This window comes from Cyprinodon variegatus, unplaced genomic scaffold (genome assembly GCF_000732505.1).
Source record: "Cyprinodon variegatus isolate N-32 unplaced genomic scaffold, C_variegatus-1.0 Scaffold78, whole genome shotgun sequence".
In the NCBI taxonomy this organism is placed as follows: domain Eukaryota; kingdom Metazoa; phylum Chordata; class Actinopteri; order Cyprinodontiformes; family Cyprinodontidae; genus Cyprinodon; species Cyprinodon variegatus.
In genome coordinates this window covers 245,672-263,323 of record NW_015150531.1, presented here as the reverse complement: position 1 = coordinate 263,323, position 17,652 = coordinate 245,672, and the positions used below count along the sequence as shown (strand labels likewise).

Below are 17,652 nucleotides of genomic sequence, written 5' to 3'. Positions count from 1 at the left end.
TGCTACCCGCTGCATCAATGAGCCGCCCAATTGCAATTAATCCCATTTTAATCAGACATCCTACTGACAAAATAAATAAACAACTTTTAAATTCAATAAATAATCATATGAGCTCAGGACGACATATATTTCCTATACTTAATTTTTATTCTTTTTATTCACGTTATTGAGCGTTGAAAGTTATGATCAAGTTTTATTTAGGAAAAATAAATATGTAATGCAACTTCTTTGAATAAACACTTCTGTTGAAGTGTGATTAATACATATATATATATATATATATATATATATGTATATATATGCAGGTAAGAGAATGTATAATCAAAATAAATATATAAAAACAATGCATACAATATAGCCTGCAAGAGTTTTAAATTTGCACTAAGCAGAAGATAAATATCCATTTCAAATAATAACAGAACTATGCAGTTCATCTCTGCATGAAGGATTGATTAACAATTGCTATTCAATGTGCAGCATTTGGTTCAATAAAACATTTGCCACTGAGGCTCCTGTTTCTCACTAAGCCAGTTTCTAACACAAATAATCCGTATTCCTGGCCCTTGCTCCTTCTTAACTGCCAGGACTATTTGGATGGTATTTAATATGGCGACCGTGGAGGGACTTCTGTCATAAATTAGATGTCCATACTGAGTGGAGGTACTCAGATTGAGCCCAAAGTTTTTAGTTAAACCCCCAGTGGAACAACTCCTGTGGTGCTGTGTGTCAGCTTTACGGATGTACAAGAAACAGCAAGTATAAAGGTTGCCGTTTGTATTTCAGTATATGAGAAAATACAATTAACTGCTTTAAAATGTCTAAGTAAAAGTCACAAATTTGGATACAGCTGCGTTTAAATTGCAAAGCCCTTCAGACTTCTCTTTGCCAAGAAAATAATGACCAGTTGATATAAAGAAGTTTGTAGTGTTTTTGCTATGCATGTTATGGTTATAAACATTTATTTAAATTCATTGTTTTATACGATATTGCTCTGAAATTATAGGAAACACATTTTTGGTCTCTAAAGACTTCCTTACTAGTTTTGATGACAGGCTTCGGTCTGCATCAGGGGCATTCAGAACATGTCAGGTATAGCTTTAGAGACAAAAATGGTATGTTTTACAAAATAACTTTAAGGTTATGGTTAAAAAGAGCTGCAAAGCATAGATATATCAGTTTGAGTATGTTTTTTCTGTGTTTTAATTTGACCATTTCTACTTCAATCCCTGCTGTGTTGGAGCTCCATTTTTCAATAATTATAGTTATTGTTTAAGATAAACACTGCAGGGAGTGTAATTATTGGATGTAATCATTAACCTCTTTATGTTGAAGCTTCGTGGCTTAATGCTTTTTTAAGGGCTTGACTACATTCTGCCATTAATCACATTTGGGTAAAAAGACATGGAAGTGTGTTTAAGGAATAAATGCAAGCCTTACCTTTAGAAAACTACTAAATGTTAGTTTTTGTAAACTTGCAAACCTTTGGCATCTATTAAGGACCGAAACCTAAAAAGTTAATGCTCAGCGAAGGCAGAAGATAAGGAAATTTGACTGGATATTGGGGAAGTCTGATCATTGAAGATGGAAAATAGAAATGGTTGCTATGTTTATATTAAGACGGTTTATTGCCAACTGAAGATAAGGTACAAACTGCATGTAATAAAAGCCTTATTTTATATTGTTAGGGGCAAGATTTTATTTTTACACGGGGATTCTGGGGATCTTAGTATTTAGAATCTGTGAATTTTAAATACTGAGCAATAAAAAATGGCAATCACCAAAACAATATATGCTTTATAAATGTAGTATGGGGCTGAGGATTTTTTTTTTTATACAGTCTTCTATAATGATACAGTCTTTATAACTGTGTGTTAAAAAAAAAAAGACTAAGCATAGAAAAGAAACAAGAAAAAAGAAAAACACATTTTGCTTTCCTTACAAAGATTTCTGCTCCCTGAAAGCATTGCTTAAATTGCCTAAAAGTATACTCGAACATGCCCTTTAAAAATGTACTGTCACAAACAGCAGACAAAACAGAGGCAGTGGATGAAAGGAAATAAGTCATTTATCCATTACCAGTCTAGAAGAATAAAATCCAACCACTATCACTCCTGTAAACCAAAAAGTAGAACATCTTCTGACAGGCCATTTTACTCTGTCCACCCCGCCCCTCCCCCTCTTTCTGTTCTACTTTCTACTTTGCCATCCTCCCTGCTCCAGTTTCTACCTCTCCCATTAAAGCCCATTTAGCGAGGCGGTATATCTGTTGTTTCGCTCGTTACTTTCATCTGCCGGGATAATTGAGAGACACAATCAGCTCCCCTCCCTATTAGCTGATAAGTCACAAACAGCATTCGGTGAGTCACGTGCTTTCAGAAAGCCATCTGTCTTCTGGCGCTTAGCTCCACTATAATGGACTACTTACACTGTTGGGAATACAGTATTTTAAGCATATTCTGGTCTGTTATAGTGTAATTCAGTTTAATTGATTAGGGTAATTAATTGATAGCATGTCATGGCAATATCTGATGAACACTTGATGTACATTTTGTACAACCATAATCGTGTCACATACTTTGACTTGATAGTTGTGCGGCTGTCCTATTAATTCTGCTGGAAGCTTTCATGTAGTTTCAATACTCAGCAAGGTATGAAAGCTTTATGTCAGCATTACTGTGAACAACAAATGGAGAACTGTTAATGAAGCAACATTATATTGATTCACCTCTGATTTGAGTTCATCACGTATTTGTTGTTTTTAGGGGTTTACATAATGAAGGAAGTTAAGTGGTTTTCCTTTATCAGTCTAACACAGTACCTGAATGTTCCTACAAAGATGAGATACTGTACATCTTCGTAATTATCTTCTAAGTTTGCTCAATTTGAGAATTTGTTCAACTAGAAAATTAAAACAGTTTGAAGCCTGTTTCGCAAACAGAAAAAGAAGCCAAAAGTTATCCAATAGATTCTTGCAAAGTCATTCATACCCATTAAACTGTTTTCAAATTTTAGATGCTGCAACCACAAACTTTATTGAAATTTTAGAACTTTTGCCATACACTAGCATACAACAGTACATTTTGAAGTTAAATTACATAAATGTTTTTTTTTTTTTTTTTTTTTTGCTAAAGGTTATGTCCTTTTGTATTTACCCCATTTGAGAAAATCATTGCACAACCCCCTGATGCAATTACATTTGTAAGTTTCCTGGGATATGTCTCTACCATCTTTGCACATCTAATGACTAGATAGAAAACATCAATTTAAAAATCTCTGGGGCTATCATACTCCTGGAAGGTCAACCTCTTTCCAAGTATTTTGCAGCTTGTGAGATGTCTTACTTCCAGGATTAGCCCATGTGTGATATCATCCATCTAAAACTCAGCTGGACGGATTTGGTTTTTCCTGCTGAAAAAAAGCATCCCCATGATACTAAAATGATTTTCCACCACACATAAACATTAAGGCCCTTTTTTTTTTACTTATTTTTATTTCAGCTTCATCTAGGGAAGTGGTGGCCTAGTGGTTAGACAGCAACATCATGGAGATGCTGGAAATTCAGCCAGTTCAAAACTTAGAATATCACTCTAGAATGCTCCCTTAACCCCATGCAAAGCATATAAATCTAGTAATTACATTTATTTTTTATTTCAACAATGTCTTTATTCTTGCTTTATTTTGATTGGACCAAATTAGAATAGACAACAGCAAATATTTTTTTGTGTGTACAGATTTCCCACCTCAGATGTAGATATTTGTAGTTCTACTAGAAGCCGTTTAGTGTAGGTGACAGTCATGTGGAGATGTTTAAAGTTGCATGATGCTCTCACATTCTTAGATTATGAAATAAACATTGTGATGATAGAAGATGAAATCTTGGAATACTTTTTTATGACCTAAATGCAATATAATCTGCACCACAAATCTGTGTGTTTAATTCTTTACTCTTTGTGGAGCTTTAATGCTCTTTAAATGACTCTCTGAGATGTTCAGAAAACAGCTGTATTAATACTTAAATGAAACTGCCCACAGGTAAACTCTGTTTACCAGGTTAATGAGTTATAGATTTCTAGAGGACAGTTGGTTGAAGAAAATTTTTAGTTGAGCAATTAAGGACAAAAGTCAATTTATTACAGTCATTGTATAATCATTCTAGAATTGCATTTTTTTAAAACTATTTTTAAACTAAAAATTATTTAATTTAAAATGATGTATTACTTGGCCAAAACAACTGGCCCCTTGGTAAGGGATGCAGGAGGAAAGCATACCGCCACCAGGTCGGGTTCGGCCACTCCGTCCCCGGCCGCCAGTGTTGCTGGACAAGCCCCGGAGCTCACGGCTCTGTTCGAATGCCCGGTCCGGTCCGGTCAGCGGCTGCAATTGCTGCACCAAAAACACTGCTTCCCAGATGGTGCACATGGTCTTTTAACAGTAAATATAAATCCTCTATAAAATGTGAACATAAAAAGGGAGTCTCAATATATCTGTTTCTTTAGCACATTTATTGATTGATATCCTACGCGAGTCCCTTTAAAGCAGTCTAAGCAAAATTATTTGACATATAAACAACATTGTATTTTTTCATCCATGAAACTAATATCCCTGGGGTTTTAATTGACCAATGTATACCCCACTTAGTAAACATACAATATGTCTTGGAGATGAGAATATTTAGTCTTATCTTACTTGTACCCCACTTGTGTAAAAGAGACTACTTTATGTACAGCATAGTCACTTAATTTAAAAATGTGTACTAAAGAGGCTGATTTGTCAGGCTGAGCTCTTTCTGAGAAAAATCTTGTAGGTATCAAAAATACTTTTTATTCAGCTCTCATATTTATTAAGAAAGTCCAGGAATCCAACCCCGGACCTTTTTGCTGCAAGGCAACAGTGCTACAGATTTCAGTTCATTTTCATTTAGAAAAGAATGTTTTAACAATCCCTTTTATTTGATTTGACTTTATCAGTATACACTTGTCATAGCCCCAGTACATGATTTACTAGGTGGTCAAGGGGTTCTGAGAAAGGCATCAGAAAGAGGTTTAGATATTGACCATAAAGATTTACCATGTCAAGCCCTGGGGGCATCAGGAAATTCAACCTGGAAAATCAGATAAATCAAAAATAGCTCCACAGTAACCTGGACTAAATGCAAACACCTGATATCTGTTTAAGGATAACACAATTGTACTTTATTTCAAAGGTATGGAATGTTGCTATCTGATTTATTTGTGATGAAACAAAAGAAATCTTAAATTCAAACCCCCTCAACAATGCCATGAACTAGAGGGAAGTTAGCACCACATTTAAAGTCGTAGGGAAGTCATATTTAAATGTAAACATGTATATAAATGTACTGTTGATCAGACAATATTTTCCTAAAAGTTAGAAAATGTGGGGGGAGGGTCATTATCTTATGCAGGCCAGTTAGTTATACGTCAGCTTGTACATCTCAATAGCTAATCATATTTTAACGGTCATCTGTCAATCAAATCTTTTCGGTCATATGATCTTGATTCAGATTCCGCAGCTAATATATGCAACGGTTGAAATAAAAATCATTTACTTTACCATTGAGTTACGTCCCAGTGTTTACGGGAATGGATGTCTGTGTCTTCAGCAGGCGTAGAGCTAACAGAACTGGCAGTGTTGCGAGGTGAGGGCTCAAACATGTACGGCTGTAAGACTTCTACACCAAACGAAGCTTCCGCCGCCCTGGCGTCCTCTTGCACAACAACTTTGTTCCTGCTTTCCTCCATTAAATAAAAAATGTATGATGGAGGTCACTCATCCACAACCTCCGACACAGAACTGTCCTCCTCTTGCATGTTTGCGCTGTCCATAGAATTCCTTGACGGTGTCGTTGGAAAGTGCTATTTGGTCCTAATGTAATTTCCCATTGGGTATCTACTTGCACTAAGTTGCCAACTGGTTAGCAAGATGCTTCAGACAAATCGGCCATAGCTAAACGTGCTTGCAAACCTTCTGCAACAACAATTCCACCCCCTTGATATACGACCAATCACATTCACTTTATTCACTCGTGTAAAGTCGGGCAACGCTCGGGAGAATTCGGAATGCAATGCTTAGAACAGCTGTTTCCCTTCAACTTTAAGATGCAATTGGTAGACCAGTCAGATCTCCTTCAGGGGGGATATTATTTAAATTTGAAGGATTCAAGTTTCTAATAGAGATTTCTAGTCCAGGAAGCCGCAGCCCCTTTAAACTAGTCTTTCATTGGCTTCACATTTCTCTTTCATTAAAAGCTGTTGTTATTCTCATTCAACTCTTAGTGGTAACATAGTTTGGGGGTGTTTAAGGGCTTATCTGGGCCATAAAGCACTTATTGATCCTCGTGAACGTTTGCCTTCCTCTGCGCCACTCCTTCCTACAACCTGATTTCTATGGATGTGAGCACAGTCAAGTAGAAATCTATAGTCTGGGGTAAATATGATTTAGTGTTGCTGAACAATGAACAAGGATATAGGATCACACACTTTTAGAGGGTACCAAGTCCAATTAACTAGACTCTACCATAAAGAATCAATACCTGTCAAAAAAGATTTCACTAAGCAATCATAGTGATGGTTTCAGTGGAATCCATCTATGCTGCCCACCGTTCTCTAATAATTGTGCAAAGGTAAAACTGTTTTTCCTTACCTGACATGTGTTGTGCATTTGCCCGTCTTTGAGGTTGCTCTTTGTTTTTATGTAATTACCCGGTGTTTATGCTCATGGCAGCTCACGCCAATCACTGACTCCTCCTTATCTTTTCTGACAGCTGCCACACCAACACAATGCTTACAACTGCAGTACTTGCCCTCTGACCTTGTCTCAATTTGCCCATCCCTTCTTTACACATTGAGCTTGGTCTGATTTATGCTCAGGCAGAGCACAGGGAGCCAAGGAGCATTGTGCAAGGCTCCACCATGGATCCCTGACAGTCCACTCGCAGGTCTGGGATTGAAGAGTGTCCTTGAGAGGCTGAAAAATCAATAGCTTAATGGGAAAGTGCTTATGAGTTCTCTCAGTTTACCCCCATCATACTCCTCTTTCTCTGTTACCTGTTTCTACCGAAGGTAACGCTCTATATTTCAAATTATATACTTCTCGAATAGAAAGAGTTTTTTTTTTAAGTTGCTCATTAATGTGAAACCTGGAGAGAGATTAAAATCTGATATACGGTCCATAGTTTGTCACCAGGCCATTTAGAAAAGCTTGGGAGGAGTCACTCCTTGTTATTGCATTGGGCTTGAGAAAATAGGATTTAACTAGGCTTTGGCTGTGAGTAATAACTGATACAGCCACGAGGCCTCCCACATGTCATGCTTGTAAATCAGAGGATCAAGTGCATTAAGGAAATACACCTGGGACTTAAGGAATAGGCATAAAGACACTTAATACTGTCACCCTTCCGAAAAAAAAACTTAAAGACTAGTTTATATATATATATATATATGTATATATATATATATATATATATATATATATATATATATATATATATATATACATACACCTTGATTTAAAAAAAAAGTCACTTTATTATGGTATTCATAATTTTGCTCTGAAAGCTGTTACAACCTGCTGAATTTACAAACAGTCCTACAAATATTGAGTGTTATAAACCCTAGGTTGTAATAACCCAACAGGGTTGGTTTGTGTGTTTTATCTGGCATATGTGCTTCTCTCAATGTCTATCAATAACATACCTAATGATGACTTTAACACAAAGGTAATGTACAGTGCTGACCCAGAGTGCACATTTACAGCCCAACTTTTAAGACTTGTGGACAAAGAAGAATCTAGATAACAAAAATCATCTTCAGTAACTGTATAAAATATTACATGGAGTATTGGCTTCGTTGCCGATTATTGGGTCCATGTGGGAATGTTGGCATCGAAAGGGCTAATGTAATCTTTGGTGATCCGACTTTATTGTGAAATAAGTCATTAAATCTAAATACTATTAATCTTCCTATTAAAGCCTCATTTTGCAACCCTAACATTTCTACTGTATCTTGTAGAAGAGTTTAAGTAAAGCTTGATTAGTTCTAAATGGCAGTCTGTGTAGAATTATGAATCAACTACAATTCTTAAATTCAACTGACAAAATCACAATATTTAAAAGCCAACTAACCTTTATCCCAACAGCATAAACCCAAAACTTGTGTCAAAAAATTGCCCTGCAGTTTTCATAGTGTACATAGAAGCAGGGAGGAATGTTTGTGCTTTCTAAATACCCCCGAGTAGCCTAATTTGGTCCATCTGTGTAAAACACACAGCTGGCTGAGTCACTTTTTAAATCTGCATTCATTGTTACAGTGATGGGTAATGAGGTATTACCCAAAATGACAGCCAGATAGCAAACTCCAAGCTTGAAAGGAGAATCGCTAAGGTTCCTTAATCAGTGAGTAAATAGAGGCGGGAGTTAGGAGATAGCGCTGATGAGGAAATTACTATGAGACGAGCAGGGTAGGGTTAGACTGTTAGAAAAACACTTTAACCACTGTGGGAATCAAGAACAGATAGAGGTTAGGATTATTCTTATTTATAATAATGCCATAACATAATGCTTATGTTATGGCAGTTGCCATAACATAAGCATTATGGTCTAAATAAAAAATAACTTGCTTTTTTATAATTGAATTTTGATGTACGAAGATAGGGAAATGTATATTTCTAAATCAAATTTTTTTTTTGATATTTTAAATTGTAACTCTCCAATTATATGAAAAAATATATATATTATAGAGTATTTCTTTCCATTAGATAAACAGAGTACGATATTATGCCCTTGAAATATGGTAAGAGTTGTTGTTTTTTTTATTTCCAATATAAATCATCTTATTTCAACGTGAATTGTCTTACCTCCTTAAATCAAAAGAAAATATAAGAAATATTTAAAAATATATATTTTTTTAAATGACTTAGAGTTACAGATTTTTTTAACAGTAGCATATGGGTTCCATTTTTTTCTCGATGAAACACCTCATCCAGATATGTTTTTCGGCTCTGGGCCATTGTGGGGAAGTAAAGATACATGGGAATTTACTCAAAATAAACTTTCACCTTGGACAACCCAAACTGCTTCGTCCATGTGGGCTTTTTTGGTATTTTTTCTTTGCTCTCTCTGAAGGCCAAATTTTAATTGTACCTATTGGAGCATAATGATACTTCTACTTCAGTTTTCCAAAATAAAACCACTCAGACACTCTACTCCTCAGTTCTACAGACCTTTATTGTTTACTATACAACCCGTTTTCAATCCTAGTGGTTACACCGTGCGCTGTGAGTTGTTAAGGGATGTCTCCATTATCCCAGCTGTTTTCATTGCAGATAAAAAAAAAAAAAATACTTGATTGAACTGATTTTAGGGGAATTTAGAAACCAGCTTACAATTCTGATGAAAATTAAAAAGAGAGATCATATCTCTCCTATCCTCACTTCTCTTCATTGGCTTCCTGGTAAATCCAGAATAGAATTTAAAATCCTCCTTCTCACATATAAAGCCTTCAATGACCAAGCTCCATCTTATATCAAAGATGTTATTGTTCCTTATGTCCCTAACAGAGCACTTCACTCATTTCTAAAAGTAGAATGGGAGGCAGATCTTTTATTTGAAAAAAAAAAAAAAAAGGTAGATCTTGTAGTTATCAGGCTCCTCTCCAGTGGAACCACCTACCAGTTTTAGTCCACGATAACAAAAATCATCCCTGTCTATTTTAAGGGTAGGCTTAAACCTTTCCTTTTTGATAAAGTTTATATTTAGAATGGCTCAGGTTATCCATAGCTATCTCTATAGTTATGCTGCTATAGGCTAAGACTGAGTCACCCTATCTCTATTACTCCTTTCTGCAGAATTTGTTAGTTCAACCTCTAACCTAATGCTCTCTCTGCTCATTCTCAGAGTAGCTTCATCTGGTCTGGTCTTGTTTGGCTGTAACTCCATCCTGGAGAGAAATGACAGCTGTGCTGCTGCCATCAAGACCTTTGTTTATAGATGTTGGAGATCAGCCTGTTTTTCAGTGTAGTTCTGTTTCTCTGACTGTGACTGGCTGGATGTGCTCTCTTCATCCTCTGACATTGGAGTTGGCTTGGAGCTTGTCTGCCTGGCTGTGTGTTTTCTTGGATGGGGCCGCCTTTTACAGTTGCTTTTTGTATCTCTCCTTCTGTCTCCTTGAACCCCAGTCGGCCTCGGCAGATCGTTGAGCCTGGTTGTGCTTGATGTTTCTTCCTCTTAAAAGGGAGTTTTTTTCCTCTCCACTGTTGCTACAAGCATGCTTAGTGTCAATGAGTCGATGCAATCAACTGTTTTTTCTTAGATAGAAAACTTTGAATCAAATTGTCTGTATGATCTGGTTGAACTGCAAAGTGCCTTTAGAGACATGTGTTGTGAATTGGTGCTATATAAATAAACTGAATTGAATTGAATTAAATCATGTTAGATTTTTGGCATCAAGGGTTATTATGCTTAAAAAATATTAAGCCATCATTAAATACTATTATGCACGTTGTCTGATATGTAGCTATCCACCTCAATATGCAACCACAACCACCACGGACACTGTACTAATACTTACCAGAACTAAATACTTTTTTGTTGCAATATAATTTCACCCCATGGGCCACCCTTCACTTAAATGGGTGCACCAATCATTATTCATTTTTTAAACAGTTTCAATGAATAACCAACACAATATGAAAAGGTTTTGATTATTTACAGTCTAGTTAGGATGGAACTCTGGAAAAGGCTTGGAAATGGTCTTTTAAATTTTTACCTTTTATTACACTGTGCTAAAATTATACAAGCTCTGGATGAGAGGAGAGATGTTCTGCCTCAAGTTTACTGTAAGAACAGTAAAGGAAGCTAATGGCACCAAAGTGTTTCCTTGAAGATTAGATTAAATATTAGACTGCTGTTGTAATGTACGCCTTGCAACCAAATTTGTTCCAACAGTTTCAATGTTCAACACTTCCTACACTCCTCCGTCTCCCATCCAGCTTCACAGCATGGGACTTTTTTCTCTCGGTCTTACAGTTTATCCCTGGTTGTCGGATTGGGATGTTAGATTCACTGCATTTTGTGATTGGCTTCTGTTGAGGCATATTAGAGATTCACGTGCCTGAATTCCCTGGTTGAGTGTGATTTTCAAGAGATTTGCAGGCAGATGTGCACATTGGACCAATAAAGACATGCTACACAGTCTGAAGAGGCTTAGAGCTTTTAATAACTGAAATGTTGTAGATTAAGAAGCTACAAGAAAACATAATGAACAAATGCTCTGGATGAGTCACATCCTTATATAATTGCCTTGGAATAGCTGTGCCAGTTGCAATAAAATATATAATAACAAAGGATTCTGAAATATACTGTGTTTTTGTGATGTGGTGACAAATGTTAAGTGGAAATATTTTTTTTATAATGAAGATTAATCTATTTAAAGATTGGTAAATGGCCATATTGGTCCTACTGTTTCAGGTTTTAACAAGTAAAAGCAGTTACAACAATGTGGGGAGAATATAGGTAGACAGTTGCGTAGGATGCAGGAGTTAAAGGAGAAGTTCGGTTTTTTACACTTTAAGCCCATTTTCTGTAGTGTCCAGGATGAAATCGAATGATCGACACCAAAAGTTTGACAATTGGTCCTGTCTCTGCTTTTTGGCTCATTTAGAATCCCCCCCTGGCTGCTTTAGAGTGGCTTGCATAGAGCATGTCCGATAATGTCCTTAAAACAACCTTAAACGTTCTTTTTTTAAAATATGCTACTCACCGGGTCGTCAGCGCTGTTCAATGACGTTCCAAAAAAAGTTTCGTAAAGAAAAAACGTTCCTGTAGTGTTTTATTTAGCATTTTGTAAATCCCATTGAGTTCTGTAGGAATAGTCAATATTCCCCTGCCACCGGAAACGGAAATGGGGCCTGTTTACACAGTTGTAGTCTTTTCGCTTCACTCTGTGTACTCCGACGTCGAGGTGCTAACGTCTCTGTTAAACACTTTAAAAAAACTCTGAAAATGGAATACGAAAGGTGGATTCTTGATTCTCGACGTCGGAGTACACAGAGTGAAGCGAAAAGACTACAACTGTGTAAACAGGCCCCATTTCCGTTTCCGGTGGCAGGGGAATATTGACTATTCCTACAGAACTCAATGGGATTTACAAAATGCTAAATAAAACACTACAGGAACGTTTTTTTCTTCACGAAACTTTTTTTGGAACGTCATTGAACAGCGCTGACGACCCGGTGAGTAGCATATTTTAAAAAAAGAACGTTTAAGGTTGTTTTAAGGACATTATCGGACATGCTCTATGCTAGCCATTCTAAAGCAGCCAGGGGTTGATTCTAAATGAGCCAAAAAGCAGAGACAGGAGCAATTGTCAAACTTTTGGTGTCGATCATTCAATTTCATCCTGGACACTACAGAAAATGGGCTTAAAGTGTAAAAAACCGAACTTCTCCTTTAATCCTGCAATGTGAGGGTTGGAAGATCAAACCCCAGCTCTGTCCATCTCCTGTCAGTGTTCTTGGGCAAGACGGGTACATAGCTTACCACCATTAGTGTGTGAATGGGTGTTTTACTTTATCTAACCGCAGTGATTCGTAAAAGTTTTCAGAATAGGTAAATGTATTGTATAATGTCAAAGCTTTTTGTCAACAAATTGGTCCTGCTGCTTTTAGATGTCTCCAGGGAGTTATTGGAGTGAACATGAAGCTTTTAACAAAGTATATATAACCTGTGGATCCCTTCAAAGTATTACCAGGGACGTGCAGGATAATTGGAAATGAGATTTTACATTTCTGTTGTTTTTGCAACTAATTAATGAGACTCAAAAATCGGCACATTTTTCCGTTAAATTACAAGTTTTAACACAAGTCACAACATTCTTCAAATACTCTGGCAGCACCTATACTGTATAAGACATCTGTACAGTGGTAAACGTATAAGTTCGTTATGGCTCCATATCCTTAAGGTTGATCTTCTCAGTGTGCTTCTAAAAAATTCTTTCAAGAATATCCATTAAAAATCCAGGTGACTAATAAAGAAAGTACTTCAGTATAACAAAATAGGAATTATTAAAAGTAAGAATGTTTTATCAAGAAATGACATAATTATTAATGACATGTACAGGTAGAAATTGTATTGACATATTTTGTAATCTATATTTTATACTATGTATTATTCTCTATGTTCATCCAATATAGACTTGAAAAATATGTAGTTATTAGAAAGTAGTGTTCAGTGTTTTCCTGTTTTCCTGGTATAAACATAAATTAATGGTAAATGAAAAAACTTTTTTTTTAAATGCCTCTAACCTGGTTTACCATCTATTTCTTTTTTTTTATATTACAAAATTGATTTTTCATTATTTTTCTTTGGGCAACTGTTGGTCAATAGTAATGCCATTTGAAAACCATGGGCATGATCCCTGCTTCCTACTGCTACATTTCTGCATGCTGAAATATTGGGCTGAGAAGGAAAACTAAGAGGAAACCTCAGCAAAGTGATCCTTTCCAGCAACTTAAAGACAACCCAGACCAAAGAGTGTAGGTAATCCTGCAAAGCTTCTTTTTATCAGTATGATGTGCACGCATAAATTGATGTCTGCATTACATCAACTGACTGCTTTCAATGTAGAACGGTCGAGTTTCTCCTCCAGCTCCCCACTGAATATTAGCACTTCAAAAAGAACATTATTTTTCAGTTAAGCTATGTCTATACATTTATATACCAGAAAACAGACAGCTTCTCATTCTATCTCACCTCTAATTATGAGCAGTTCATCAAGGCACCAAGCCCTACCATGGAGGCAGCATTGCAGCTGCTTAAATTGAGATTCAGTGCACATTGTAAAACAGTTGCAATCTAGCAAAATCTTCCATTTTCTTTTCAAAATAGGTTCTATTTGCTATATTTGTGTCCGGCCACTGTAGGTAACAAGTCCAACACTTGGAGCTTATCGTCGGACAGTTATACAATTGAGTCTAAAACCAGTTATATAATTCAACATTTGAACTTCATATTATAAGTTAATGCTCTCTCAGCTTGATTTTTTGATATTTTTTGCTTTTAGCTGTCATAATATGCTGTTTAAATGGGGCTTTTTGGACGTGAAATTAAGGCTTTTGCATCAGAAAAGGTATAAGCTGTGCAGCCTATATCTCGTTAAACACATCACCAGGGCACAGGGCCACTGCTTTGAAGTTTTCATGCACTCATTGTACTTCCATAACTTCTCAGTTTAACTGCGTTTAAGCCTGGCGGGTGAAAAAAATCCATTGGTACATGGTCACATTTAATTCCCTACATAATTTTTCAACTGGAATGACTGAAATTGCTTCTTACCAGCAACTTTGCTCATTAAGAGCTCTGAGAACATTTAAATATTTCTATTTAAATCGCCTTCCCAGCAATTCCCAAAAGCCTATTTTACGCTTATGCAGTAAGTGGATTAAACTGAATTAAAAATGAAAAGAGAAAGGCAGAGAGTTTTTTGTAGTGCCTTTTATGTTACATGAAATGCAGACTTTGTTTTATATCAAACTAATAGGTAGATTGCAGATACACCTTTAGTGCAAGTGGGATAATTGATTTAGCTTGCTTTGGTTGTATTGAGCAGGATAATGTAGAGAATAATAATGAAACCACTCAGTTAGCTTTCGGATGAGAGTCCACCAGCTAATCTTTATCACCCTATTTTCTTTCCCCATAGTTTTCTTCTTATCATCCATTTGTCCTCATAAAATGTTTCTCCTCCAGAAATGTGTTCTTTTAGATCAATCTGGGTATTTTTGTTATAGACAACTGATTCAGTCTTTAATGATACAAATTTCCTTTTTTTTAAGTAAACAATAAATATATATTTTTTAAATAATATCTTATCAAATTTTTTGTAATTTTTGCAATACAATCCTTGCTAAATAGCATTTCTAATAGATGATTACATGATAAACAAGAACCACACTCAATAATAGTATAACTGTTACAAGCATTTGTGAAGCAGAAATAAGCCCTTCATTGCAAAGAGAATCCTAGGGTCCTCTCTGTTTATCGCCTGTCAAAGTCTGTAAATGGATGCTAATTTTAGGAGGAATGTGGCCTGATAGATATTGAAACATAAAGTTAATATTCCAGACTATTAAAAGCCCATTCAACAGAAAAACAAAAAGGCCATAAAGTTCTCCATCAACTCCCACCAGTTTATATTGAGAAGAAAATCAGCTATTTTTGTGGTCAATAGGGGCCCTATGTTGGAGGGCTTTTGTTTAGCTCAAAAAGGCTTTGATGAATGTTTCCTTTCACTGACATTATGATTTGACAGCCTGCACTCACACATTGGTGCACATACTTATCTCCCTAGTTAGTCACAGATGCACACAATTACCACAGAAGAGCATGCACCGGCCTATGGCTACAAGGAATATCGCTATTTTGAATTACATTTTGTGGAAACTGTTTGGTTTTATATTTTAGGAATTCATGAGCTGCAGAAATGACAAATGTTAACATTATTTCTTCATAAAAAGAAACAGTTGACTAACAATAACCAATTTTTTCTGATTTTTTTCCCCTCCTGCAGTCATGCCACGTTTTGCTGAACAGGTGGAAGTGGCGATTGAGGCGTTGAGTACAAACCCCCCACAGGCCTTTGAGGAGAATGAATTTATTGATGCATCCCGTTTGGTCTACGATGGTGTCCGTGACATCAGGAAAGCTGTCCTCATGATAAGGGTGAGTAGGTGAAAAACATTTACTGAATTTCACCTAAATAACCTCTATTATACAACCCTCAGTCATTTCTTTATTATTAACAAGATCTTTACTCTGCTGATGGTACAACACTGCTACTTCAATAGACTAATTTTGATTAAACTAACCAGTGCAGACTACCATGATCAGTATTTGAGCTTGCTTAAGTATTTGTTTTTCTAACTTTAAGACAAACAGTGCTATCTCTGCCTATCATATTCTACCGATTATAAATATCATGGTGAAGAGATACTGGCTGTTATTAATGTAATGTCTCATAATGCTTCGTCTGATTGTTGCATATTCATGTGTCTAACGCAGTGTAGAGTATTGCTGTGAATTAACTTCTTCCAGTCTTTTTGCAGCCAAGGTTGAGTATATATTCACCCAATGCACTGAGATGTGTATTTCACACATACCAAGGGTCATATTAGACATGCATTACTGTCCTCTAGACATCAGCATTATGACCAGTTATGCTTAATGTCAATGATTCTGCATCCTCAATACCTGTGTACTACAATTGTCAATTGTAGTTGACAATAAAGAAGTTTGATTGATTGATTGATTGATTATATAAATTGATGAAAACATAAATAACTTTTATAATAGTTTTTGTATACGTTACTTGAGTATAGTAGTAACACAGGTTTAAAAGGGTAAACTTTGTGTTTAGATCTATATATAGATGTATTAACAGTTATTTAGCAGCTTTGTTAGGCTAAGCGCAGGCTTTGTCTGCCAGCATGCCAAATGCCATAAGGTAAGCACATGGTTAAATAATGCAGATAGTACCGGATGAAAGGCAATTCCAGCTCTCTTCATGTGCTTCACCAGGTTATAAAAAAAAATAGCAAATTTTAATCCGGATTAAAATTGCCTTTTAACGGCTCAGCTACAATCGGTAAATAGTGGGAACATCAGACACAGGTCGACCCGCTAATTTATGTGATACCATTGAGAGCAATGTAAGGACGTTTACAGTTGATACACATGGTACAGCACTGGTAAGAGGGATTCAGAGGGACAAAAGAATGAAACAATAAAGCACACTTCCTAGGTCCTGGCTTCCTTACCTTTGCTCTCCCTTGTATGCTTTTCTGATTTCTGTTAATTTGGTGACATCATTAACGCTAACCCAAGGTGATGGTGTCACCAGACACCCAGCAGTAGGGTAACAGAGGCCACGCAGCTTGCCAGCGGGGGTCAGACTAAGCTTCTTTTTTTTTTTCTTTTTTTTTTGCAATTGGGAAGGGAGTCAAATGCAGATTGTTAGCTTTATTGAAAAGGTTTCTAAAAAAAAAGAAAAGTATTTAATAAAAAAAAGAACATAGCTACCTGCAGAATGTGGAAACATGTAAGTAAATAAAACTAAAGAAATAAATCTGCTTACTTTCGAAGTTGTAATGGTAAAAAGGCTTTATAATACACTACATAACTAACAGCTCCAATAAGAGAGGTACAGTTTTTAAATTTTTTCACCCAAAACTGACCCTCCTTTTTTAGCATGTAATTCATTTATTTAACTTTATGCAAGCTGGAAGGGGGCCCAGTGCAGCTCCGGAAAAAATCTAATTATGGATAGTAATTTGATGTCGGTAAATAATGTAAAACAGGCAGCTTTGAACTGCCCGAGACCAGCTGGCTTCATAATCCCATCCAAGTTCAATTACTTTCTGAGGAAACAACTTGAAAGTTCAGTTTTTTTATGTTGTTTGACTCCATCATACAGATAGGAAATGTTGGTGTTATATTAACCACCCCATTTTTCACAGGGTGTATAATTCCTTCCAGCTTAAACACACTATTAGACTCCTTTAGGCTTATCACACCACAAACCTCATGAAAGGTAAGTAGATTAATAAACCAATTGTGTATAAATATATATATATATATATATA

At 36.1% G+C, this 17,652-nt stretch overlaps 1 protein-coding gene across 1 annotated transcript in view; it reads left to right on the top strand.

Annotated features, from left to right (window-relative positions):
* ctnna2 (catenin alpha 2) overlaps positions 1 to 17,652 on the top strand; it is a 406,153-nt gene that overhangs the window by 332,674 nt on the left and 55,827 nt on the right. Inside the window, exon 13 of the mRNA XM_015372952.1 lies at positions 15,582 to 15,733. Coding sequence (XP_015228438.1) covers positions 15,582 to 15,733 — 152 coding nt within the window. The remainder of the gene's footprint in view (positions 1 to 15,581; positions 15,734 to 17,652) is intronic.